This window comes from Antechinus flavipes, chromosome 1 (genome assembly GCF_016432865.1).
Source record: "Antechinus flavipes isolate AdamAnt ecotype Samford, QLD, Australia chromosome 1, AdamAnt_v2, whole genome shotgun sequence".
Lineage (NCBI taxonomy): Eukaryota > Metazoa > Chordata > Mammalia > Dasyuromorphia > Dasyuridae > Antechinus > Antechinus flavipes.
In genome coordinates, this window is record NC_067398.1 from 363,574,088 (window position 1) to 363,596,950 (window position 22,863).

At 36.2% G+C, this 22,863-nt stretch overlaps 1 protein-coding gene across 2 annotated transcripts in view; it reads left to right on the forward strand.

Annotated features, from left to right (window-relative positions):
- LOXHD1 (lipoxygenase homology PLAT domains 1) overlaps positions 1-22,863 on the forward strand; it is a 271,094-nt gene that overhangs the window by 171,044 nt on the left and 77,187 nt on the right. Inside the window, exons 26-29 of one of the 2 annotated variants that reach the window (XM_051969666.1) lie at positions 2,286-2,467; positions 13,050-13,166; positions 15,701-15,863; positions 20,047-20,201. In XM_051969666.1, coding sequence (XP_051825626.1) covers positions 2,286-2,467; positions 13,050-13,166; positions 15,701-15,863; positions 20,047-20,201 — 617 coding nt within the window. Of the gene's footprint in view, positions 1-2,285; positions 2,523-13,049; positions 13,167-15,700; positions 15,864-20,046; positions 20,202-22,863 lie in introns of those variants that run through there. The other variant, XM_051969665.1, reaches the window with a different exon arrangement.

Below are 22,863 nucleotides of genomic sequence, written 5' to 3' on the forward strand. Positions count from 1 at the left end.
TTAAGAGGCCATTTCAATAGTCAAGGAAAGAGTCGAGGAGGGCCAGTGTCAGGGTTACAGCTTTGTAAGTAGAGAGAAGGGACACCAGGAGGGATGTGTGAGGATAGAAGCAAGAAAGTTTGGTAATGGATGAGCTAAATGAAGTGAAATGTGATTGAAGAGTTGAGGTTGGTATTTGAATGACTGGAAAGATGATAATGTCGACAGGAATAGGAAAGTTTGGAAGAGGAATAGATTTGGGGGAAATAGAAGGTAGTGAGATATAAAGTGCAGAAGGAAAACCATCCATACAGATTTGTCCTGTGTACCTCATTCTGGCCGAGGGGGATGGGATTAAGATACTTCCTTCCTCCTAGAGATCACAAACTCATCCAGAATCAATGTCAGGCATTCAATTCAACAACAACTGCAATAATAAGAGTAACATTATTAGTAGTACTAATAAATCACATTTCTCGATCGCTTTAAAGTTTATAAAGTAATTTCCTCACAGAAACCAGGAAGGTAAACAGCACCATTTATTATTATCCCTATTTTATAGATGTGGAAATCTCAAAGGTTAGAGATTTGCCCAGAGTCACACAGACAGCAGGAGAATCACAATTGAGCCTCTGCCTTCTGACTCCAAACCCAGTTCTCTTCCTGAAATCCACTCTGAAGTGAATTCATGGGTTTTGGTGTACATCCTGTGGGTCTGGCATTTTCCTAGACTCAATGAGGTGCCCAAAAGACATGATATGATATTTGTACCAAACATTCTCTCTTTCTCTGTATGTATATATTATGTGTATGTGTGTGTGTTTGTGTGTATATGTATATGTATTCACTGTGTATATGTGTTCATATATGTGTGTACAGTATGTATATCTGCATTGTGCTTGTGTGTATATGCATGTATACATATATGAATTGTGTACATATATATTTATGTGTATATGCATTGTGTATGTGTGTATATATCAGTGTGTGTACACATATTTATGTGTGTGTGTGTTCATAATATATTATAAATATATGTGTACACACACTTGTATACACACATATACACAATGCATTTGTATGTATGTTGCATATATGTGTATATATATGTATGCTGTGTATGTATGTGTGCATGTTAATATATGTACCTGAGTATGGGTTCATATATGTATGTGTATTGTATATACATATATTGTATATGTGTGTATGGATACATTGTGTGTATATTTGCATATATATTTATATATACATAATGTGTGTATATGTGTTTGCAAGTGTGTATATATATGTATACATACATATATATGTATATATATATGCATGTTTGTGTGTTTATTTTGAAAATTGGTGGTAAAGACAAATAAGCAGAAGTTAAGAAAAACAATTCAGGAAAATGTCTGCCTGGAAGATGCTAGACTGAGTCAGAGGACCCTAGTTTTGCTCTCAGCTTTGCTGTTCTCTTCCTGGGCAAGTGAATCAATCAATCAACATTTATTAAACACCTATTCTGTGCTAGGCACTGTGCTAATTACAAGTGTAATGGAAAGAATCCTGACTTGAGTATCGGAAGACCTGGCTTCAAATCCCAGCGCTGACGCTTGGAGTCTATGTGAACTTGAGCAATCGCTTGTCCTTGGGGAGGTTTTATTTATAAAATGAGGGGCTATCTAGATGGCCTCTGGGGCCCATCTAATTATAAAGCCATGATCCTCTGATCTGAGACATAAGAACTTCTCCCATTAGCACACTGCCATGGATCATTTATCCCCTATTTGTCATCTTGAAAGACACGGAGAGAAGACAAGATATTGGGCAGGAAAAGTGAAATGGGAACCAAACATAACAAAAACAAACTGATAGCACAAGTCAGGCTAAATGAAGTAGTTTGTTTTTCAGTCATGTCTGACTCTTCATGACCCCATTTGTGTTTTTTTTTGGCAAAGACACTGGTTTGCCATTTCCTTCGTCAGTTCATTTTACAGAAAAGAAAACTGAGGAAAACAGGGTTGAATGACTTGCCAAGAGTCTCCCAGCTAGTATCTGAGGTTTTGAACTTAGATCTTTCTGATTCCGGACTGATGCTCTATCCACTATACCATCTAGCTCCCAGTTCCCGAATGGCAAGACACAAAAGCTCCCCAAAGGGACTGGGATAGGAAGGACAACTAAACACAAGCTCCACCTATTTTACATACATTTTCCCAGGCCCAAATCTAACATGATTCTTCATTTTTTAATCCCTTTCTAGTCTTTCACCCTCGGGCTACCTACCTTTTCATTTGAGCTTTCTGATCTCTACCCTCTAGATATTCCCTATGAGATAACCATCTACACCAGTGATGTCTTTGCTGCCGGTACTGATGCCAGCATCTTCATTGTGATCTATGGCTGTGACGGCATCTGCACCCAACAGAAGTACCTGTGCACCAGCAAAAGAGAGCAGAAGGCATTTTTTGAGAGAAATTCTGTCTCCTGCTTCATTGTGGAGGTAGAGTGGGGCTATGGATATGGGTATGACTCAGAAGAAAAGAAAAAATAAATAGGTATGGATATCTGCAGAGTAAAATGGAATACACTACACTAGGTTCAGGAGACCTCAGTTCTAATTCTATATTAGGAAAGAGGGTCTTCCTTCCCTTTTTCCCTCCTTCCTTCCTTCCTTCCTTCCTCCCTTCCCTCCTCCCTCCCTTCCCTCCTTCTTTCCTTTCCTCCCTTTCCTCTCTTCCCTCCTTCTTTCCTTTCCTCCCTTTCCTTCCTTCCTTCCTTCCTTCCTCCCTCCCTCCTTCCCTCCTTCCTTCCTTCCTTCTTCTTTTCTTTCCTCCTTTTCCTTTCTTCCCTCCTTCCTTCCTTCCCTCACTTCCCTCCTTCCTTCCTTCCTCCTTCCTTCCTTCCTTCCTTCCTTCCCTCCTTCCCTCTTTCCTTCTCTCCTCCCTTCCCTTCTTCCTTCTTTCCTTCCTTCCTTCCCTCTTTCCCTTCTTCTTTCCTTCCTTCCTTCCTTCCCTCTTTCCCTTTTTCTTTCCTTCCTTCTTTCCTTCCTTCCTTCCCTCCTTCCTTATTTACCTCCTTCCCTCCTTCCTTCTTGCCATGCTCCTTAAGAGTTCTAGACTGGTAATTGGTAGAGAAGTCAGGTAGGGATCTGCTTCCCTTGCTTCCTGGTTAGCACTTTGAGATCTCTGAAACTTGCAACTGGGTTGATGAGAGATGAGGAATGAAAGGAGAAAGAGAAGTGAGGAAATTTGACTCATTTCATAGCTGTTTTCATAGGCTTTGGCTGGATTTCTGAGAAAATTCCCCAGCACAGGTGGTTATCATGAACTTGTACCAAGAACAAAGATGTCAATGTTTGCTAATGGTCTGAGTTTCTAATTTAACTCTTAACTCTTCTGTGCTAGTCTCCAGATGCTAAGTCACTCTCTGGTTCAGTGACCAGTTTAACCATCATACAGAGCATTTTGTTCAGGAGTTTCTGTATTAGAGGCTCTTGCATCTCTCAGATAGGATAGCAGGTAATTGCCCAGTGATAGAAATACCCTCACACACTTGGTTTTGTGGTTCTGTGTTTTTTCCTTACCATTTTATTTCATTTTTGAAAGGTCTGTCAAGCTGCATTATCAATTCAGGTAACCTATTTTCAGTTCATTCAAAAATATATTTGTTGAGCCTCAACTAAATGCCAACTCTGTTTGGGTAGGGAAGTATTCAAAGAAAAGCAGCCTTATTGGGAAGATATGGTTCGTACATGAACCAGTAGATAGCAATATGAGTTACAGTGAGTGCCAGATGAGTGAGGTAGCCTATAAAAGGGTTTACATTCAGAGGAGGAAGAGCAATTAAGAGTTAGGGTAGGTTGGTCAGGTGTAGAGAGCAGAAACTCTGGAGAAGTATACTTGAAACAAGGTGTTAACTGAGTGGAATTGATGAGGTGATGGTTCTCTAGTTTCCATATACACTTAGTACTTAGCATGGTGATGTAATGGTTCTCTAGTTCACACATATTCAGTATGCTGTAATGATGTAATTATAATAAGGTATTTAAACTGAGGACAAAGTCAGACTGAGGGGAGACTGGTTGAGACTATCAGACTGTCAGACTGCTGGAGGAGACTGGATCAGACTGAGACTGGGTCAGACCATGAGAAAGCTAGCCCAGACATGACAGTCAGGGAAGACATTGTAGAGATTATGTGTCATTTGAACCAGCTTTTGGGTGGATAGACAAAAAGAAACAAGGAAAGACAAAGGCATTCTAGATGGGAGAATAGCATAAGCAAAGAATGATGAAGAACCTGACTGGAGTAAATTGAGGTGCTCTCTCAGGAAAGCAGTTGGGAGAAAAAGTTGAAGATGTAGAATGAATTCAGATTATGGTGGGCTTTGAGCCCTAAACTAAATTTAGACTTTATTCTGTGGCAAAAGACAACTAGTGTTTGTTTCTGAGTAAAGTATTATGGAAGAAGATAAAATTTCAACTGTTTTTCTGGAAAGAAGCACAGTCACAGAAAGCTTTCCTGCTTTCCAGTGTAGTCTTCTGTGCCAAGGGCTTCATTCCCCATTCTCCACAGAGGGCATCCAGATCCAGCACTCTCTGATCAGTTCTTCATCTTCTTTTTTTTTTTTAAAATAAAAGTATAGTCAAGGGTGATTGCTTTTGAGTCATCCAAGCCTGGCACCATAAGCAGGCCAAAAGAAATACTCATTCTTTGGCAGATTTCCAAGGCTTTCTTCAATTGAGTGCTCCATTAATACTCATCTATAATTTCCGCTGTTGGATACTGTTGTCATGTTTTTTTTTTTTTCTTTCAAATTTATATAAGCCCCAGAAGAGACTGGGGCCTCAGTAAATTTTGAGGAGCCCCAAATGAAAATGTTGTTTCTCTTGGGCATGGTTAGGCAAGCACTGACTGCTCTCAGAATATTTATTCCTTGTCTTTTTCCTCTTGACACATGGCCAATAATGGTATGGAAGAAGGCTACTAGATTGGGAATTAGGAGCCTTGGCATCTAGTCCTAGCTCTGTTGCCATCTAGCTGCATGACTTTAGTGAGGCGTCCCACCTCTGTAGGTGTCCTAACTTTCTCCATGTAAAAAATAAGAGGCTTTAAGTAATAGCTGTCCCTTAGCTGAACTAGATGGTCTCTAAGGTTCCTTATAGCTTTATCCTCTGGGAATTCCAAATTTATCTACAGCGTGAAATTGCTACTGAGTCACCAGGGATTTTCCCCACCACTTTGTTTTTATATCTGTCTGGACAATCACTTTCCCCCTCAGTTCACTGAGAAAAAGTGGAGATTTTTCAAAAGAAACTTTTATTTAGTAAACTAAGGGAAAAGGATAATTAAAAAAATATAGAAACAGAAAAAATTATAGAACATAAAGCATCTGACTAGCTGCCTCTCGTCTTCAAGGACTCATTCACTTGGATGTTTGGCACGCAGGGTTAAAAATCAATACAAGTCCAAAGGAATGGAGCCTCCTAGAAATGAGACTGGGTTAAAAGAAAATCATCCAGTGGACAAGGGAGAAATATAGTAAATTCTCTGTTAGCCAATATTCTTGGATAATTCAGATTACTGGTTAGCTCAAAATTCTGATTATAGAGATTCCATGCCTAAGAGCCATGAATCACAGAATTTTAGTGATATATCAGGTATATCAGAATATGTCACCATGTTCTTTACACTAAATCTAAACTTAACATAATTGCTTATTTATTTGATGATTCAGAAAGCTCTTCAACAACTTAACAGTGACTCAAGGTGGTTATTAGAGATATAGCTTTGGCATTGTACTTACAAAAATGCCAGCTAATAGAGAATTCCAGTGATTAGAATGCGGCCTTCACTGCACCACCAGCCATAGAAGCATTTTATGCTCATGAAATGCTCACAATTTAAGCTGTTAAGTGCTGAATGATCAACTAATGGATCTATAAGATAAAAACCAAGAACAATTTTTAGGAAATAAGGAAAAGAAGATGGACACTCATGAATATAATTTCTTCTACTAATATATATATATATATATATATATATTCTGCTGGCACATAACAATGTTCTCTTTTGTTTTATTTTGTATACCTTTTCTGTTTTTCTTTTTTCCTATTCCATTTTTAAAATAAAATAATTTTTTAAAAAGAAAAAATAATAAATTCCATGGGAAAAATAAAACAAATAAATGATTGTTTTTAAAAAAAGAGATAATGACCAAAATAACTCAAGTTCTGACTTCCCATTTCTTATAGCAGATAGGATTAAGATATACAAAGAGCAGTCCATGAATCAGGGACTAAATACTATACATAAGATGGTATTTTGTTTAAAAAAAAATACATTAAGTCATAGATCTTAGAACTGGAAGGGACCTCAGAATCATTTTATTCAACTATCTTCTCTGGGAAAGGGAGAGTATTAGTTATTATTGCCCAATTTAAGATGGCCTAGTAGATAGTCAGCTCTGGAGTTAGGAAGGCCTGAGTTCAAATTTGGCCTTATGTACTTATAACCATTTGATCCTGGACGAGTCATTTAATTGATGGTTTTGGTTTCTTTATTTGTAAAATGAACTGGAGAAGTGACAAACCACTCCAGTATCTTTGCCAAGAAAACTCTAAATGGGGTTATGGAGACATGATCCAATAACAACAACATTTTACAGACAAGGAAATGGAAATCTTAAAAAGTTAATGACTTACCTAAAATCACATGGATGATAAGAAGCAGAGCTGGGATTCGAGCTTCTGATTTCAAATCCAACACTCTTTCTAGATTCTACCTAGTACCTAAGTTTTCTCACTGTTATGCACTTTTCCTTCCCTACCCCTTCTTACTCCCTATTGAGTCCTAATGTTTGTAAGGTTTGCAGCAGGATGACCAAGATGGGATTGCCACCAATGAGATGATGTTTGAATTCATTCAGAGCCATTGCTCTTTTCCAAGGTTACCAAGGCTTCGTGTTTGATGAATGAATCAATCAAAAAACATTCATTCATTAAGTGGCTCTGCACTCAGGATATGCATATGAGCATGATTAGGTCATCTTGCTGGCAGTTTCTGAAAGCCTGAAATTCAGAGACTTGCAGAAATTGTACCATTCATTAAGTGCTATAGGAGTTGAGAGGCAACAGGGATCAATATGGGATGGAGCAGTCCAGGAATGCGTCATGGAATAAGTGTGGGTAGAATGTAGATGAGCATTGGGAAATGAGGGAGAGCATTTTAAGCCCTCTTTCTAATCTCTCACATCCACTCAGTTGTCATGGCTGGTCAATTATCTTTCCGCAAGATCTCCCACATTCATCTCTTTCTCCACTTACATGGCTGCTTCCCTGGGTTAGGTTTCATCTGGACTATCTCAATAACCTTCAAATTGGCCTTTCTAGTTCTCATCTTTCCCCTATATAATTTAATATCCATATTTGCCAAACTGATATTACTAAGGCAGGTCAGATAATGCTATTCTCCAAGTCAAGAAGCATAAGTAACTTCCTATTGTTTTGGGGATAAAATACAGACTTCTTGACATGACACTTCAAATTCTTCATAATTTGGTGTCAACCTGGCTTTCCTGACTGATTTCATATTGTTTCTCTTTATTATCCTTCTAATGGCCTCCTTGTTCTATACATATAACATTCCATATCCTTTTCCTATCCTTTGCACATGCTGTCCTCCATGTCTAAAATGGTCTATTTTCTTTACCTCCTTTGGGATCCCCCTACAACTTTAAAGATGTAGTTTAAGTGATATTTTCTGCATGATACTTTCCTTATTCTTTCTAGTTGTCCTCCCTAACACTTTATATTTATTTGTAGTTATCTGTGCACATGTTGCTTCCCCCAATAGAATGTAAGCTCTTTGAGGGCAGAGATTTAATTTTGGGTTTTGTGTGTTTAGTGTCTACCATAGTGTCAGATGCACATTTCAGTCATTTTTTCAGTTTGTCTGACTCTTTGTGACCTTTTTTGGGGATTTTCTTGGCAGAGATATTGGGGAGGTTTGTCATTTCCTTCTCCAGTTCATTTTATAGATGAGGAAACAGAAGCAAATAGGATTAAGTGTCCTATCCAGGATCATACAGATACTAAGTGTTTGAAGTCATATTTGAACTCAGGCCTTCTTGACTTCAGAGCCAAAATTCTATTCACTGCATTAAATTGCCACATGCATAGTAGATCTTAACAAATGCTCATTGAATTGAATTGTCTTGATGCTCTGAGGCTCTGAAGTTATCAAACAAGCAATATTTATTGAGCACTTCAGCACTATGATACAGGATGCAGAAAACATAATCTCTGCCCTCAAGGGAACAGGCAGGAGCAATAAATGAAATAGTGAATAAACAAGATAGCACAGAAATTAACAAGGAGTATGGAATAATCCACAAAGAGTTAGTGACATAAATGTACATATATATGAATATATGTATGTGTAAAGAGATAAGGAGGAGGAGAAAGAGAAGGAGATCAGGAGATCTGGTGAATGACATAAGCAAAGGCTTAAAATCAGAAAGAACATGGCATATCTGCACGGGAGACTGAGATCAGTTTCATTGATGGATTTGAAAAATATAAGAAAATTCCTCAGGTAGAAGGAATCAATTGTTGTAACTCACTGAATCTTTCCTTCTTCTATTTCCCTCTCTCTGCCTGCTTTAGCATCCCATTCTCTTGGGATACTGAGGTAAGAGAGCATTTCCTTTACTCCATTTAGGATGTTAAAAATGCACTCTTTTCTCACAATGCTGACTCCCTCTGTTGTGAGGGAGATGTGAAAAATAATAATCACAGAAACTCAGATTGAGAAATGACTCTGGAAGGAGAAATTTGGGTGATAGCTATAGATTATTGATGTTGATTTCTGTTTCTTTCTTTCCTCACCTTCATTTACCTTGTATAAGGTAATTAAAGAAATGAATGAAATATGATAGAGAAGAAATCAAACCTGACAATGTAATTGAATATAAATGATATAAGTTGACCAATAATGGAGAAGGGTGGCAGAATAGGGCAAAAAGAAAAACCCAACAATATGTTGTTTGAATAAACATTAAAAGCATGAAATTTCACTCAAAATATAAATGAGTAATTGGAATAGAATCTATTAAACCTCAGTAAAATAAAAAAAGAGGGATGGCAATCATGTTCTTAGACAAAGTAACAGTAAAAATGGGAAGAGTTAAAAGAGATAAAAAGGGAAAATAGATAATGCTTAAAGAAATTACAGAAAAGAAATATCAGTACTTAATATATATGAATCCAAAATTATATAACTTTAATAATTAAAGGAAAAATTAGTCTATCCCAGGGAGAACTAGGCAGTAAACAATTATTAGGGACTACAGTATGTCTTTTATTTTTTTTTTTTTGATTACAGTATGTCTTTTGCACATCCAGAAAAATCTAATAGAAGAATAAATAAAAAATTAAGGATCTGAAGAGAATTTTAGAAAAAATTAGTTAGGCTTGAAACTTAACATAAATTGATGCTAAATGAATTGAGTAGAACCAAGAGAACATTGTACACAGCAACAACAAGACTTGTGATGATCAACTCTAATGTACTTGGTTCTTTTTAATAATGAGGTGATTCAGGCCAATTCTAATAGATTTCTGATGGAGAGAGCCATCTGTATCCAGAAAGAATTCTATGGGGATTGAATGTGTTATCACAACACAGTATTTTCATCTTTTTTGTTGTGGTTTGCTTGTTTTTCTCTTTCTCATATTTTTCCTTTTTGATCTGATTTTTCTTATGCAGCATGATTTTTTACTCTTTCTTCCCCCCATTCCTCTCCCCTAGAAAGCAAGTGATCCAATATAGGTTAAACATGTGCAATTCTTCTAAACATGAAAGTTTTTGAGGAAAGACTAGATACTTGTCAGGCATGTTATAGTAGACATTTTTGTTCAGATTAGACTAGAAAGATTCTGAGGTTCTTTATCTGATTTTATGATCTTCAACAAGTAGTTGTCCAGGCTTTCCTTTAAAACCTCCAATTATTTGGAAGTCACTATCCCTGAGTCATCTAATTTTAGGTCATTCTAACTGTTAAGAACTTTCCCCTTCTCTCAGGCTAAAATCAGCCACTGCAAATTTCATCTATTTCTCTTAATTCTGTTCTGTAGAGCCAAGATGAACAAGTCTAATTTTTCTTCTATATGAGAGTCCTTAAAATACTTGAAGACATTTATCTTATGTCCTCTAAATCTTCTCTTCCTCAGCTTAGTTCCTTCATCCAATTCTTACATGGCATGGCTTTGTGAACCCAGCCATCATATTCTAGTACATCTTTATCATATGTTCTTCCTAAAAAGAGGCAACCAAACAGTATATATATCCTTTCCTCTTTAGTTAAATTGAAACAAAGTAGTAAATTCCTATTCCTTGAGTTTATATGATTTTTGTTATTTGAACACCAAGAAATATGACCATTACCACAAACAAAGAATGGGGAGGAGGTGGGGAGAGAATATGAAGCCATAAATCTGATAGTGAATCTCATAAAAATCATGAATCTCAAAACCAAACTTATTTTAAAGCTCATAATAAAGTCTATACTTTAGTTCTAAGCTCATAATAAAGCCTATATTTTGTCTTCCTCTGAACTTTATTCTGTTTTTTCTGCAGTTTAAAAACATTGACATTTTAAATTTATTTTCTTTAATTTTTTTGCATCACTATCATTAACCCTCTTCTTTTCTGCCCTGACTCATTTTCTCCCTTATATAAAAAAATAAACAGAGCAATAACAACAAAGTTATGTATTGATCATATCAGAAAATCTGTCTTTCTTCTGCATGCTAGATAGTCACCTCTCTAGTAATAGATGGAAAGTATGTTTCATAACAACCTCCTGTAGCTGTAATTGATTATTACATTGATTAGAGTCATTCAAAGTTAATTTCCTTTGCAAATTTCATAGTTGTTGTATAAATTGTTTTCCCTGTTCTGCCTACTTCACTCTGTAACATTACATACAAATCTCATGTGTCTCTGAGTTTCTTTTTAAATTTTTTATGGCAAAATAATATTCCATTATATTTATATACTTATAATAATTTGTTTGGCCCTAAGTTGATGAGCTTTCTCTTAATTATCATTTCTTTGCTATACTAAAAAGTATTGTTATGAAAATTTTGTACATATTGGTTCTTTCTAACTTTGATTTCTTTGAAGTATATGTCAAAACTTATATATAGTTTAATACTTTTTGCATATAATTCCAAATTTCTTTCTAGAATGGTTGGACCTATTCACAGCCCCATAAATAGTAAATTGTTCTCTGTTCTTGTTCTTCCACAGCCCCAGCAATAATTATCATTTTTCTTTATTTTCATTTTTTTGCTAATATTAAAAACATGAAGTAGAAATGCAGTGATTTAAATTTTTGATAGTATAATTTTCTTCTTCTGAGACCTATTTGTTCATATTGTTTTATCATTTATCTATTTGACAATTGTTCTTGTTCAAAGTCTTTCTATATATAATTTGGATATCATGTCTTTATCAGAGAAACTTGCTGCTGAGATTTTTTTCAGTTAACTGTTTCCCTTCTGGTTTTAGCTGTGTTAATTTTGTTTGTCCAAAATATCTTCAACTTCATGTATTCTAAATTGTCTTTTTTATCTCCTGTAACTTTCTTTATCCCTTGTTTGGTCAATAAATCTTTGCCTAACCATAATTATGAAAAGTATTTCCTCCAGTTTCCTGTTCCTCTAATTTGCTCATGATGTGATCTTTTATATCTAAGCCATATAGTCATTGGGAGTTTATTGTGATATACAATGTGAGATGTTGGTCAGAAATAAAATTCTGCCCAATTTCTTTTCTATTTTCCCAGCAATTTTTAGCAAATTACAAGTTTTTAACCTTGTAGTTATTACATGTCTGTGTTTGTTTGCTCCTGTATCTCATGTACCTAATTTCTTCTTTACCTTTTTAAAAAATTTACCAATTATTTTTGATGATTATTGCTGTTTAGTGTAGTTCAAAGTCAAATACTGCTAGATTTCTTTACCTTTTTTTCACATTTTTTTCAATATTTTCCTAGAGATTCTTGATCTAGGAGGGATGTTTCAAAAGGAAGGGTAGCTAATAAGAAAACAAAAAAAGAAGAAAGAAAATATATTAGGCATGGACTTATTATGTATTATAAGATACTTTATATATTGATTTAAAAATCTTTATGTTATCTCATTTGATCCATATAATCCTGAGATACATATAACACTATATGTATTATTTTCTTCTTTTTTATAGATGAAGAAAATGAGACTCAGAGAGGTTGTGCTTTGTTCATGGTCACATAGTAGAAAGCATCAGAACTAATTTCTAAATCTAAGTCTTTCTCAATTCAAGTGCAATGCTTTTTTATGTTACATTCTTTGTCTCTCTGTCTCTGTCTCTATCTCTGTCTCCGTCTCCCCCTAGCTTCCTCCCTTCCCTACCGCCTCTTCTCTCTCTTTTCTTCCCTCCGTCTCTCTCTCACACTCTCAAAACAAAACCAAATCCAACAAAAATCCAGAATCTTTTCATACATTGACTTGGCAACAGCATTATATAGAACTCCCTGTTCTGGTTCTTTTTCTTCAACTTAATCCTGCCTGGGGCAGGGGAAATTGGGGGAGTCCAGCCACATTGTCCACTTCTCAGTCTTTGGGTATTTTTCTCTCTTCTTCTTACCTTCAGTTTTCCTCTTAATGGGAGCAATTGTATCAAAAGGCCAGTCCCACTGATAAGATGGTTGATGTGTTAATATACCAACTCTGGCAGAGAAAGAGCCATAAGAGATACAATTGGATAATGAAAAGTGTCTCAGATGTAGAAAGGCCTTGCCTCCTTCCCTTATCTGCAATCTTTTCCCAAAGCTGTTGGGGAAGCTTTCCATTCTCTTGTGAGTCAAAGAATGACTTAAAGTCAATTCTCACTGCCATGGCCAGAGGGTAAGGGAGAAATAGGATTTTCTGGGGATAACATTTTTATTGCTCTTTCCCTGATTTATTCATTAAATGTTTTGCTTTTTTTTTTTTTAAATACTAAGCTAGTGTCCTGTATTTTTTGTCTTCTCTTCAGATGGAGGATGTGGGAGAAGTTATTGAAAAAATTCGTATTGGACATGACAATGCAGGCATGAATGCCGGGTGGCACTGTGATCATGTGGATATCCGAAGACTCCTGCCAGATAAAGATGTATGTTCCTTCCCTAGGATTTCTTGCAACTACCTGGAAGCCTTCATTGTTTTGATAAGTTAGAGTTTGCAAAGCAGATTATGAAAATTGCATTTTCCACTCAGATTCAGGGCTAGATTTTGTACTAAATGTCTCAAAACCAAAACTAAACAAAAACCCTACTCTAAGGGGCAAAGAGTCATTTATTAATTTGATTTATATATTCAAAACACATTTATTAAAGACATGATGGTCAGAATATTGTGTTAGATACAGGAAAGATGCAAATTTCAGGTAATATACAATCTTCAAGTTTAATATAATGGAGAATGGTGCAAACACAGAGAGCTAAACATGATATTGCTGATTAAAATTAGGAAGTTCAAAACAAAGTGCTGTATTAAACTAAAAAAAAAAGTTGACATTGACAGAGTGATCATGTAAGGCTTTATGGAAAAGAATGTATCTGAATTGGATTTTAAAACATGGATGATGCAGCATGGTGTAATAGAACTCGGACAGGAAGAGCTGTATTCAAATCTTACTTCGAAACACACTGGCCATAATCCTGGGGAAATCATTTAATTTCTCAATGTGTCAAGCAACTTTCTTAGTTTATAAGTGGCAGAGAAGGTAATCATCAGCATTTGTAAAGGAAATTCCCTCATTAGGAGCTCCTTGCACTGATGAAATCACAGATGTATAAAAAACAATAAATGATAGATAAAAATTCAACTATCAAAGATAGGAAAGGAGGATATTATAGCCATAGAAAACAGTGAAAACAAAGTCAGAAAAGCGCAGAACATATCTCAGGACCAGAAAACAGGCCAGTGAAACTAGGATATAGAGTGCACAAAAAGGAACAATATGGCAAAATGCCATAAAGGGAGTGTGGCACCAGGTTGTGAAAGGTCTTAAATGTCATACAAAGGAATTTGAACTTTAGTTGGCAGGCAGTTGAGTACAACTTAAGATTTTTGATTAAATGAGTGACATGAGCAGACCCGTGTATGAAGAAGACCCTTCTGAAATTGGAATGCCAATAGGCTGTTGTAATAGACCAAGAAATTGGCATCAGTGGGTACAGAGAGGAAGGAAGGAATTTGAGGAAAATAGAAAAGGAAGGCAGCTAGATGGTGCAGTGAATAGGGCACAGAAACTAGACTCAGGAGGACCTGAGTCTTAGTAGCTATGTGACTGTGGTCATGACATTTAATCTTGATTATCTCTGGGAAGAAAGGAAGGAAGGTAGGTAGGAAGAAAGGAAAGTAAGAAGGAAGGAAGGAAGGAAGGAAAGAAGGAAGGAAGGAAAAAAGGAAGGAAGGAAGGAAAAAAGGAAGGAAGGAAGGAGGGAGGGAGGAAAGGAAGGAAGGAAGGAAGGAGGGAGGGAGGAAAAGAAGGAAGGAAGGAAGGAGGGAGGGAGGGAGGGAAGGAAGGAAGGAGGGAGGGAGGGAGGAAAGGAAGAAAGGAGGGAGGGAGGGAGGGAAGGAAGAAAGGAGGGAAGAAAGGAAGGAGGGAAGAAGGAAGGAGGGAGGGAGGGAAGGAAAGAAGGGAAGGAGGGAGGGAGGGAGGAAGGGAGGAATAAGACACAGGAAGCTGATATCTCTTTAATTAAAGAAGATATAGAGTAATAGGGTATAGACAGAAGTATCAATTATAGCATAGAAGAATGAAAAGGAGAGCTGGGAAAAAGACCCTTGGATTTAGTTATTGGAAGGGTATCACTAGCCTTGGACATCCCAGTTCCAGCAGAATGATGGGGAGCAGAAACCAGGCACCAAGCCCTTAAGTGGAGCAGATAATGGGGAAGTGGAGACCTGGGGTGTGCACAATTTTGTAAAATTGTTTGTCAGTAAAGGGGAGGAGATGGGTCTAGTCATCTGTCTCTCCACATCCCACTCCACACTGTATACTGATATCCACACTCAAAATAAACACACTCATATATCAATAAAGATACATAGCCAAATGCATACACACATGTATTTACGCAACCACATAAGTTCATGAGATCTAAATATACCTATTTTTTCAACTGCCTCCTGGTTACAAATTGGCAATGTATTAAATGGACACCCAGGATATCATAGTATATTTAAGAGCCTCATAATATAGTGATACATCCATTCTCTATTCATTGATGACGATTCCCCTAAAGCATCACTTTCTTAAAGGTCACCCATTGCATCCTGGGTCATCTTGATCTATGTCTTGCCACTGGATTCTCATGTCTCTGGAAGAGAAAGCAAGGTTGATCACTTTGTGCAGCTCTTGTCTCACTCAAATCCAATTCACATATAAGTCAACACATCACACTCATGATGTCACTAGTCTCTTCCTATACCTAAACACAAATGACTCAGCTCCCTGATCAGGGAAACTTTATCAGGAAGCTGAGCCATTTCAAGTGTTAGAACATAAGGAGGGAAGGAGGTAGAGCAATGAGCACTTCCATAAGTAGTAACAAAAAATAAAGTGTGGGCAGGAGTGTGGGCAAGTGGGGTGGAGATAGGTTGAAAGTTGAATTTATTTTTCCTTCCTCTTTGCTCTAGGGATCAGAGACTGTGACATTTGCTTGTGATAGATGGCTTGCCACCTCTGAAGATGATAAGAAGACCATCCGAGAACTGGTCCCATTTGATATGTTTACTGAGAAAGTGATGAAAGATGGGTCTTTAAGACAAATTTATAAGGAAATAGAGGAACCTTTGGACAGTAAGTATGAAGACAAATCTATATTCTACCTTGAAACATAATTTTTGTTGTTATATGATTATGAATTATTCCAGATAAATGAGAGTTTGATCTATAAATATTGACTTTAAAAACATTGATCTTATGGGATGAACATTTTTCTAAAATGCATTGTGCCCTCCCCTTATTCCTAAAACAATAAATACTGAATGTCATTTAACTTTGCTTTGAAGACATCATCATGAACATTAACTTGTGTACTGCACAATAAGACAATGATGTTTTCATTTCCTATTTGTATTCTACATTAGATGTTCCCTGATTGAGACTCAGAAAAAGTTCTTTCTGAGAGCTTGTATCTGCTTTTATAGTTTTCCTGCATCCTTTCTTGATGTCAGGCTCTTAACTATCATCTCTTATAGCTGCCAGCATGCCATCTTGTAGCAGACTCTCTCCTAATTGTCTTTTTCTCATTTGCTGTGGGCTTGAACATCAGATAGTTGAGTCTGTCAGGATTGTGTGCAAAATAAGAATTAAAAAATCTAAATAAGCGTATAAGAAATTTTTCTAAGAATAAAATATGAATACAAATCTTTTGTATATGTATACTTTGTAATATCTATATTTGGTAGCTTGGACAATTTTGATGCTTGTATTGGACTAAAAAATTCTAGATAGACACAGTTGTTGAGCAGCTGAGTTTTAGATAGATGAGATCTTTCTGTATCACCAAATCTCATTGTTTAGGGACAAATGACCCCATCTATAGATTATCTTGTCTCCTGGTTTCTTCTCACCTCTTTTTTTTTTTTTTTGACTAACTAATCTTTCGACTATTCACTGAATCTTCTTCAATAGGATAAAGATTTATTTCAGTATATTTTTTCTTCTGAACTGTAGAACTTAATCCTTTTTTCTCTGTCCTTAGTTGCTATTCGAATTCAGATATGTTTCAAATTGTGGTGAGTATCCCAAATTTATCAGAACTTAGTGAATGGTACTAAGAAAGCCAAGGTGTGAGTTCAAGATCAATGTGAACCAGACAACTTTTCTTAGGCCTCACTTTTTTGACCAACTACTTCTTGAAACTTTCTCCTTTCATTTCATTTGGCCACTAGCTTGTGCAGTGGTTAGAACACGGAGTCTGAAATCAGGAAGACTCATTCTCATGAGTTCAGACCCAGTGTCAGATATCACTGATTGTGTGGTTCTGGGGAAGTCACTTAACCCTATTTGCCTCAGTTTCCTCATCTATAAAATGAGCTGGAGAAGGAAATGACAAATCATTCCAGCATCTTTGCCAAGAAAACCCCAAATGGAGGCATGAAGAGTCAGCCATGGCTAAAATGATTCATCAACATTATAAGACTTTGAATTAATTACTTCTGTTTTTTATGTTAGTACCTTAACTTTCTCCCTCCCTTATCTATAAGTATTCCCTAAAGCCTTTTCCATGCTTGACTTCTTGGTGTTTTTTCCCCTGCTTCTTTTTACCTTGACCTATCATCCTCATCCTCATCTTTATCCTGTCTCACCCTCCATCCAATCTCCACTTGCTTTTCCAGTTCTTTCAATAAGTTCAGCCATTCTTGCCATTATATGTTACACGAAAAATCAATTTTATTACTTGACAGCAATGCCTGTTTTTTTTTTTTTTGACTAAAAACAGGTTTATTCAACATGATGACTAATCTTATCCCTCCAAAGTTGGCTCTAAATGACTTTTGGCTATTTCTAAAAAAAATTGGATGTCTTCAAAGAATGATGAATTTCCATCATTGCACATTTATAAGAGAATCTATCACAGGCTCAAAAGTTTGTTCCAATAAGGATCTGAAAACTGGCAAGTACTGCTGGGCTATAGAGTCTCCCAAAGTGATTATTTGAAGGAGACAGTGCTCATCAGCACATGTAAATTAAGGGATGAGTATATATGTTTTTTAAGTTTTATTACATTATAAAGTAGACATTATAGTCTTTACCACTGAAATCACACATCCTTCTTATAAGTGCATTTTGTGAATATTCACACCAATCAACCAATGAACATTTATTTATTAAAAGCATACATTATGTGCCCAGACATTTTGCTAAGTTCTGGGAATAAAAAAAAGAAACAAAAGACAGTATCTGTACTCAGGGAACTCCCAATCCAAATAAGGAGGTAACATGCAAACAAATATATGCAAATAGTGATATAAAGGATAAATAAAAAATAATTAAGAAAGGGGAGGCATTAGAAACAAGACAGGTTAGGAAAGGCTTCTTGGAAAAAAATGGAATTTTAACTAGGATTTAAAGGAAGCTAGAGAAATCAGTAAGCTGAAATGAGGAAGGAAAATGTTCCAGGCATAGGAGACAGCAAATTGCCCAGAGCCAAAAAATGGAGTGAGCTTATTTATGACATGGCCATTGTCACTGGATTAATCTGACTAGTTTCATGAATGTTCATCTATCTATTGATCTATAACCCATTCTTATACCTATACATGTATCCCAACACACACGAACATACACACATACACCTTCATTGCATTCTTGGCTGCATTTGATAAAGGAGATATTTGGGAAACAATGCAGTATACCACAAATTTTCCACTTAGTTTTGTAATGCCAAAGTTTCCTGATATCCCAAATAGACAACAATGGTATAAATAAAATTATAGGATAATTCAAGATCCAAACAAACTACTTTGTTACCTGAACTATCTACATTAGCTTATTTAGATCAGATCATTCGGATAAGTAGGGAATCCCACACACCCCCTCTTTCTTCTATCCTATGAAGAAAGCTCTCATGGATGATTGAGAAGAAGAACCTCCAAATTCCAGCTCCCATCCACCAAAATCCTTCTGTGCCTGTAGAACAGGAAGGTTTCCTTGTCCATCATGTTCCTACTGCCTTTCTTTTTACTTCTATTGCTCCTTGAATCTAGTTGCTGATCATTCATAGATTAGAAATTCAGTTACCATAAACATTTGTCTTCTCCCCAACTTTGAGATGCTATGAAATTACGTGGAATTTTCATTTAGAATCCCTTTTCATTTGAAATCTCAGGAGAATGCCCTGGAAAGTGGCCCAAATTACTCTCTTGGGGCCATTATATTTTACTAATGTGCTATTAAAACTGTGTTGCTCTTTATAGTGTTTCTAGGGAAACATTCTTTCACTAACGATCTGTGCCCAAGGTGGGTATTGGAAAGGAGGAGGGATCCAGAAATAGCCATATTTCATTGCACATCCACATTGTTCAGCACCCAAGAGCTGAATCAGTTTTTGCTAGCTCCTCCAAGTTCCACAGAGGAAGAAAAATAAGGATGTTTAATGACGGTTCCAATGACATTGCATTACATTCTGAGACTAAGGTTCAAAAAGACTTGTCTTTTATGGAGTCAAGATCCTTACATTGACAGACCAATTATGCCCTATGGCTGTTAGAGACCCAAGGCTGTCTATGTCTTCATGATGCCAATAAATGCAGCTGGAAAGTGAAAAATCCAATGAACAGCTTGTTTTGTCTGCATTGCAGCCAGAGTCCAAACTCTAGTTTATATCAAGTTTAGCCAGAGGGGCCTTGGTAATATTGAATCTCTTGAACATAATGGACTTGTTTCACATAGAAGTCACTTGCAAATTAGAAGCACTAATAATTTTATAATGTGGATTTAATGATCACAGTATCACAACTTTCAGTCAGTTCTTGTGAGAATTAACATTGGCCAACCTTCTTAAGCTTATCTTGATGTGTGCATTTAAATTGATCTTTATCTAGGACTGGGACTAAGGTGGAATAGATATCCATCCACTCTCTATGTCTCTTAAATCTCTTTGAAAATTTTTGGATGCACTCTGTGTTCTGAATATAGCTAGGCTTCTTATTAGCACATTAAATAAGGGTATGGATATTCTAAGAGCATTGACATCTAGATATGCAGAAACAAAAGTAAAAGGAGTGGTGTGTCCTTATTGTCTATATCAGAAGGCTCCCAGCTCATCATACAAATCCTTTCTATCAGCCTTTTAAAAGATCTGGTCAATATATCTGTTTGCACAAAGTTTTATCCTGGAACATCTATGGTAACATCTGAATCTACACTACTGATCATTTGGGTTTATGTGTTTCATTGATGCTACCTATGGATTTAGCTCTCTTGCATTAAATTATGTTTTTTTTTTCTCCCTCCTGTCTGTTTATTTGTGTAGTTGTTCTCTATTCAGTGCAGATCTTCACTGGGAATATACCTGGGGCTGGTACAGATGCGAAGGTCTTCATCACAATCTATGGAGACCTTGGTGACACAGGGGAAAGGTATCTTGGCAAATCAGAAAACAGGACTAACAAATTTGAAAAAGGAACGGTATGGATAAATACACTGTCCTCCTGTCTTTCCCTTCTCCCCTTCCTCCATCCTTAATGTATCCCTTAATTATCTTTTCTATAATCCCTGAGGTAAGGTCTTTCTTTAGAATTTTGAATTCACACTTCATGCTATTCCCCTTGCTTCCCACCATCCCCCAGGAATATTTTCCCCCATTATCTCTGTCTTTCCAAACTTACCTAGTACCTAGGTACCATAGTCTACCTAGTACCTAGGACCATAATCTACCACTTTGTGAAGCCCTCTCTGATTATCCCAGGATTCAGTGATCTCTTCTTTCTAAATACATGAACTCTTAAAGTTCTTATTTCTTTATCACTTACATGTCCCTTATTGCATATCATTTTGTGTTGTCATTTGTATTTTAATGTATATTAACTTTGCCTTTCTAATTAGACTATAAACTATTGCGGGGCAGGAATTATATTTTCTTCATATTTGCCTTTGTACTATCACCATCAAGTATTTGACAATTGTCTAATACATACAGATCACTCAGCTGGATCCTAAGGGTATGGATATATAAGAGATCTGAGCCCAATATTGGATGCATTTATAGCATAATCAGGGAAACATAGCCAATTAAAAAAAATTTCTAAAATCAATTATATAGGACGATTGTTAAAATGTGATTCCACTTACCTGTGGAATAGGAATTCAAAAGAGAGGGTGTTTTCTTTATTTTCCTCAATAGTATTTTATTTTTCCAGTTACATATAAAGATAATTTTCAGCATTTATTGTTATGAGACTTTGAGTTCCAATTTTTTCTCCCTTCCTCCCTTACTGCCCCCTCAAGACAGCAATCTAAAACAGATTATACATGTACAATCTCTTAAAACATTTTCATATTTGCCATGTTGTGTGAGAAAAATCAGACCAAAATGAAAAAACCACAGAAAGAAAGAAAAAAAACAAAAAAGGTGAAAATAATATGCTTTTATCCACATTCAATTTCTGTAGTGTCCATTGCATTCCTTTTGAATGTGAATGGAATTTTCCAAAGTATTGAAATTATCTTGGATAACCACATTGCTGAGAAGAGATAAATCTATCCTAGTTGATCATCCCATAAACTTGCTGTTATTGTGCACAATGTTCTGGTTCTGTTCACTTCACTCATAATCAATTCATGTAAGTCTTTCCAGGCTTTTCTGAAATCAGCTTGCTCATCATTTCTTAAAGAACAATAATATTACATTACATTCATATACCATAACTTAATCAGTCATTCTCCAACTGGTGGACAGCCACTCAATTTCCAGTTCCTTACCACCACAAAAAGAGCTGCTGCAAACATTTTTGCTCATGTGGGTCCTTTCCCATTTTTTATTATCTCTTTGGGATACAGACCCAGTGGTGAGGCTCTTGGATCAAATGTAGTTCCAAATTGCTCTCCAGAATGATTGGGTCAGTTCACAACTCCACCAACAGGGCATTAGTATTCTCATTTTCCCACATCTCTTTCAGCATTTATCATTACCTTTTCCTGTCATTTTAGCCAATCCTGTTAGGTATGAGGTATTACCTCAGAGTTGTTTTAATTTGCATTTCTCTAAATAGTCATTTAGAACATTTTTTTCAGATGATTATAGATGGCTTTAATTTCTTTTATAAATTCTCTGTTTTTATCCTTTGACCATTTACCAATTGGGAAATGAGTTATATTCTTATAAATTTGACTCAGTTCTTTATATATTTTAGAAATCAGGCCTTTATCAGAAACTCTGGCTATAAAAATTGTTTCCTAGCTTTTTGCTTCCTTTCAAATTTTGGCTGCATTTCTTTTCTTTGGACAAAACCTTTGTAGTTTAACATAATCAAAAATATCCATTTTTCAGTTCATAATGTTCTCTAGTTCTTCTTTGGTCATAATTCTTCCCTTCTTCAAACATCTGACAGATAAATTATCTCTTGCTCAAAAGAAGGTGTTTTCATTGCACCAAGGAAGGAAAAGAAAACTTGATATAGGAGATAGACTGCAAGACTGGATCAGATCATTAAAGATCTGGGTTCTAATTTCAGATTTGCAATTAACTAGTTATATGATCCTTGACAAGTCATATAACTCTTGGCCTTTAAGTTTTCTCTCCCTCTGTAATATGAAATTTGGACTGACCTTCCAGCCCTATTATTCTCTGCTATTCATACACAAGAGAGGGAGGATCAATGAAAAGAGTACTTACTGGCCCTAGGGTCAGAGAATTCAGATTCAGAAGACCTGGATCCTACCTCTGATATTACTACCTGCAAGATCTTAGGGAAACCACTTAATTACTTTAAGCCTTAGTTTCCTCATCCATATAAAGAGAATGTTGAACAAGATCTCTGAAGTGACTTCTAGCTCTAAATTAAGCTCCTGGATCAGGAGAACAAAGCAGAGCGGCTATTAAATAGTATCTAAGGCTTAAGGCCACTGATGATAGAAATATTTTCTCCATCCCTTCCATCTGTATTCTCTCTTCTATTCTGCCCATTCATTTTATCTTTCTTTTTTATTCTTATTCTTCGACCATAATTCCTTTTCCCTAAAGTTAGGTAGCCTTAGACTTGCCCACATCTCTCTGGACACCACCATCATTGCTGACTTTACAAATATAGCTAGAGGCTTAGCATATGATGTTCTAGAAGGCAAATTAATT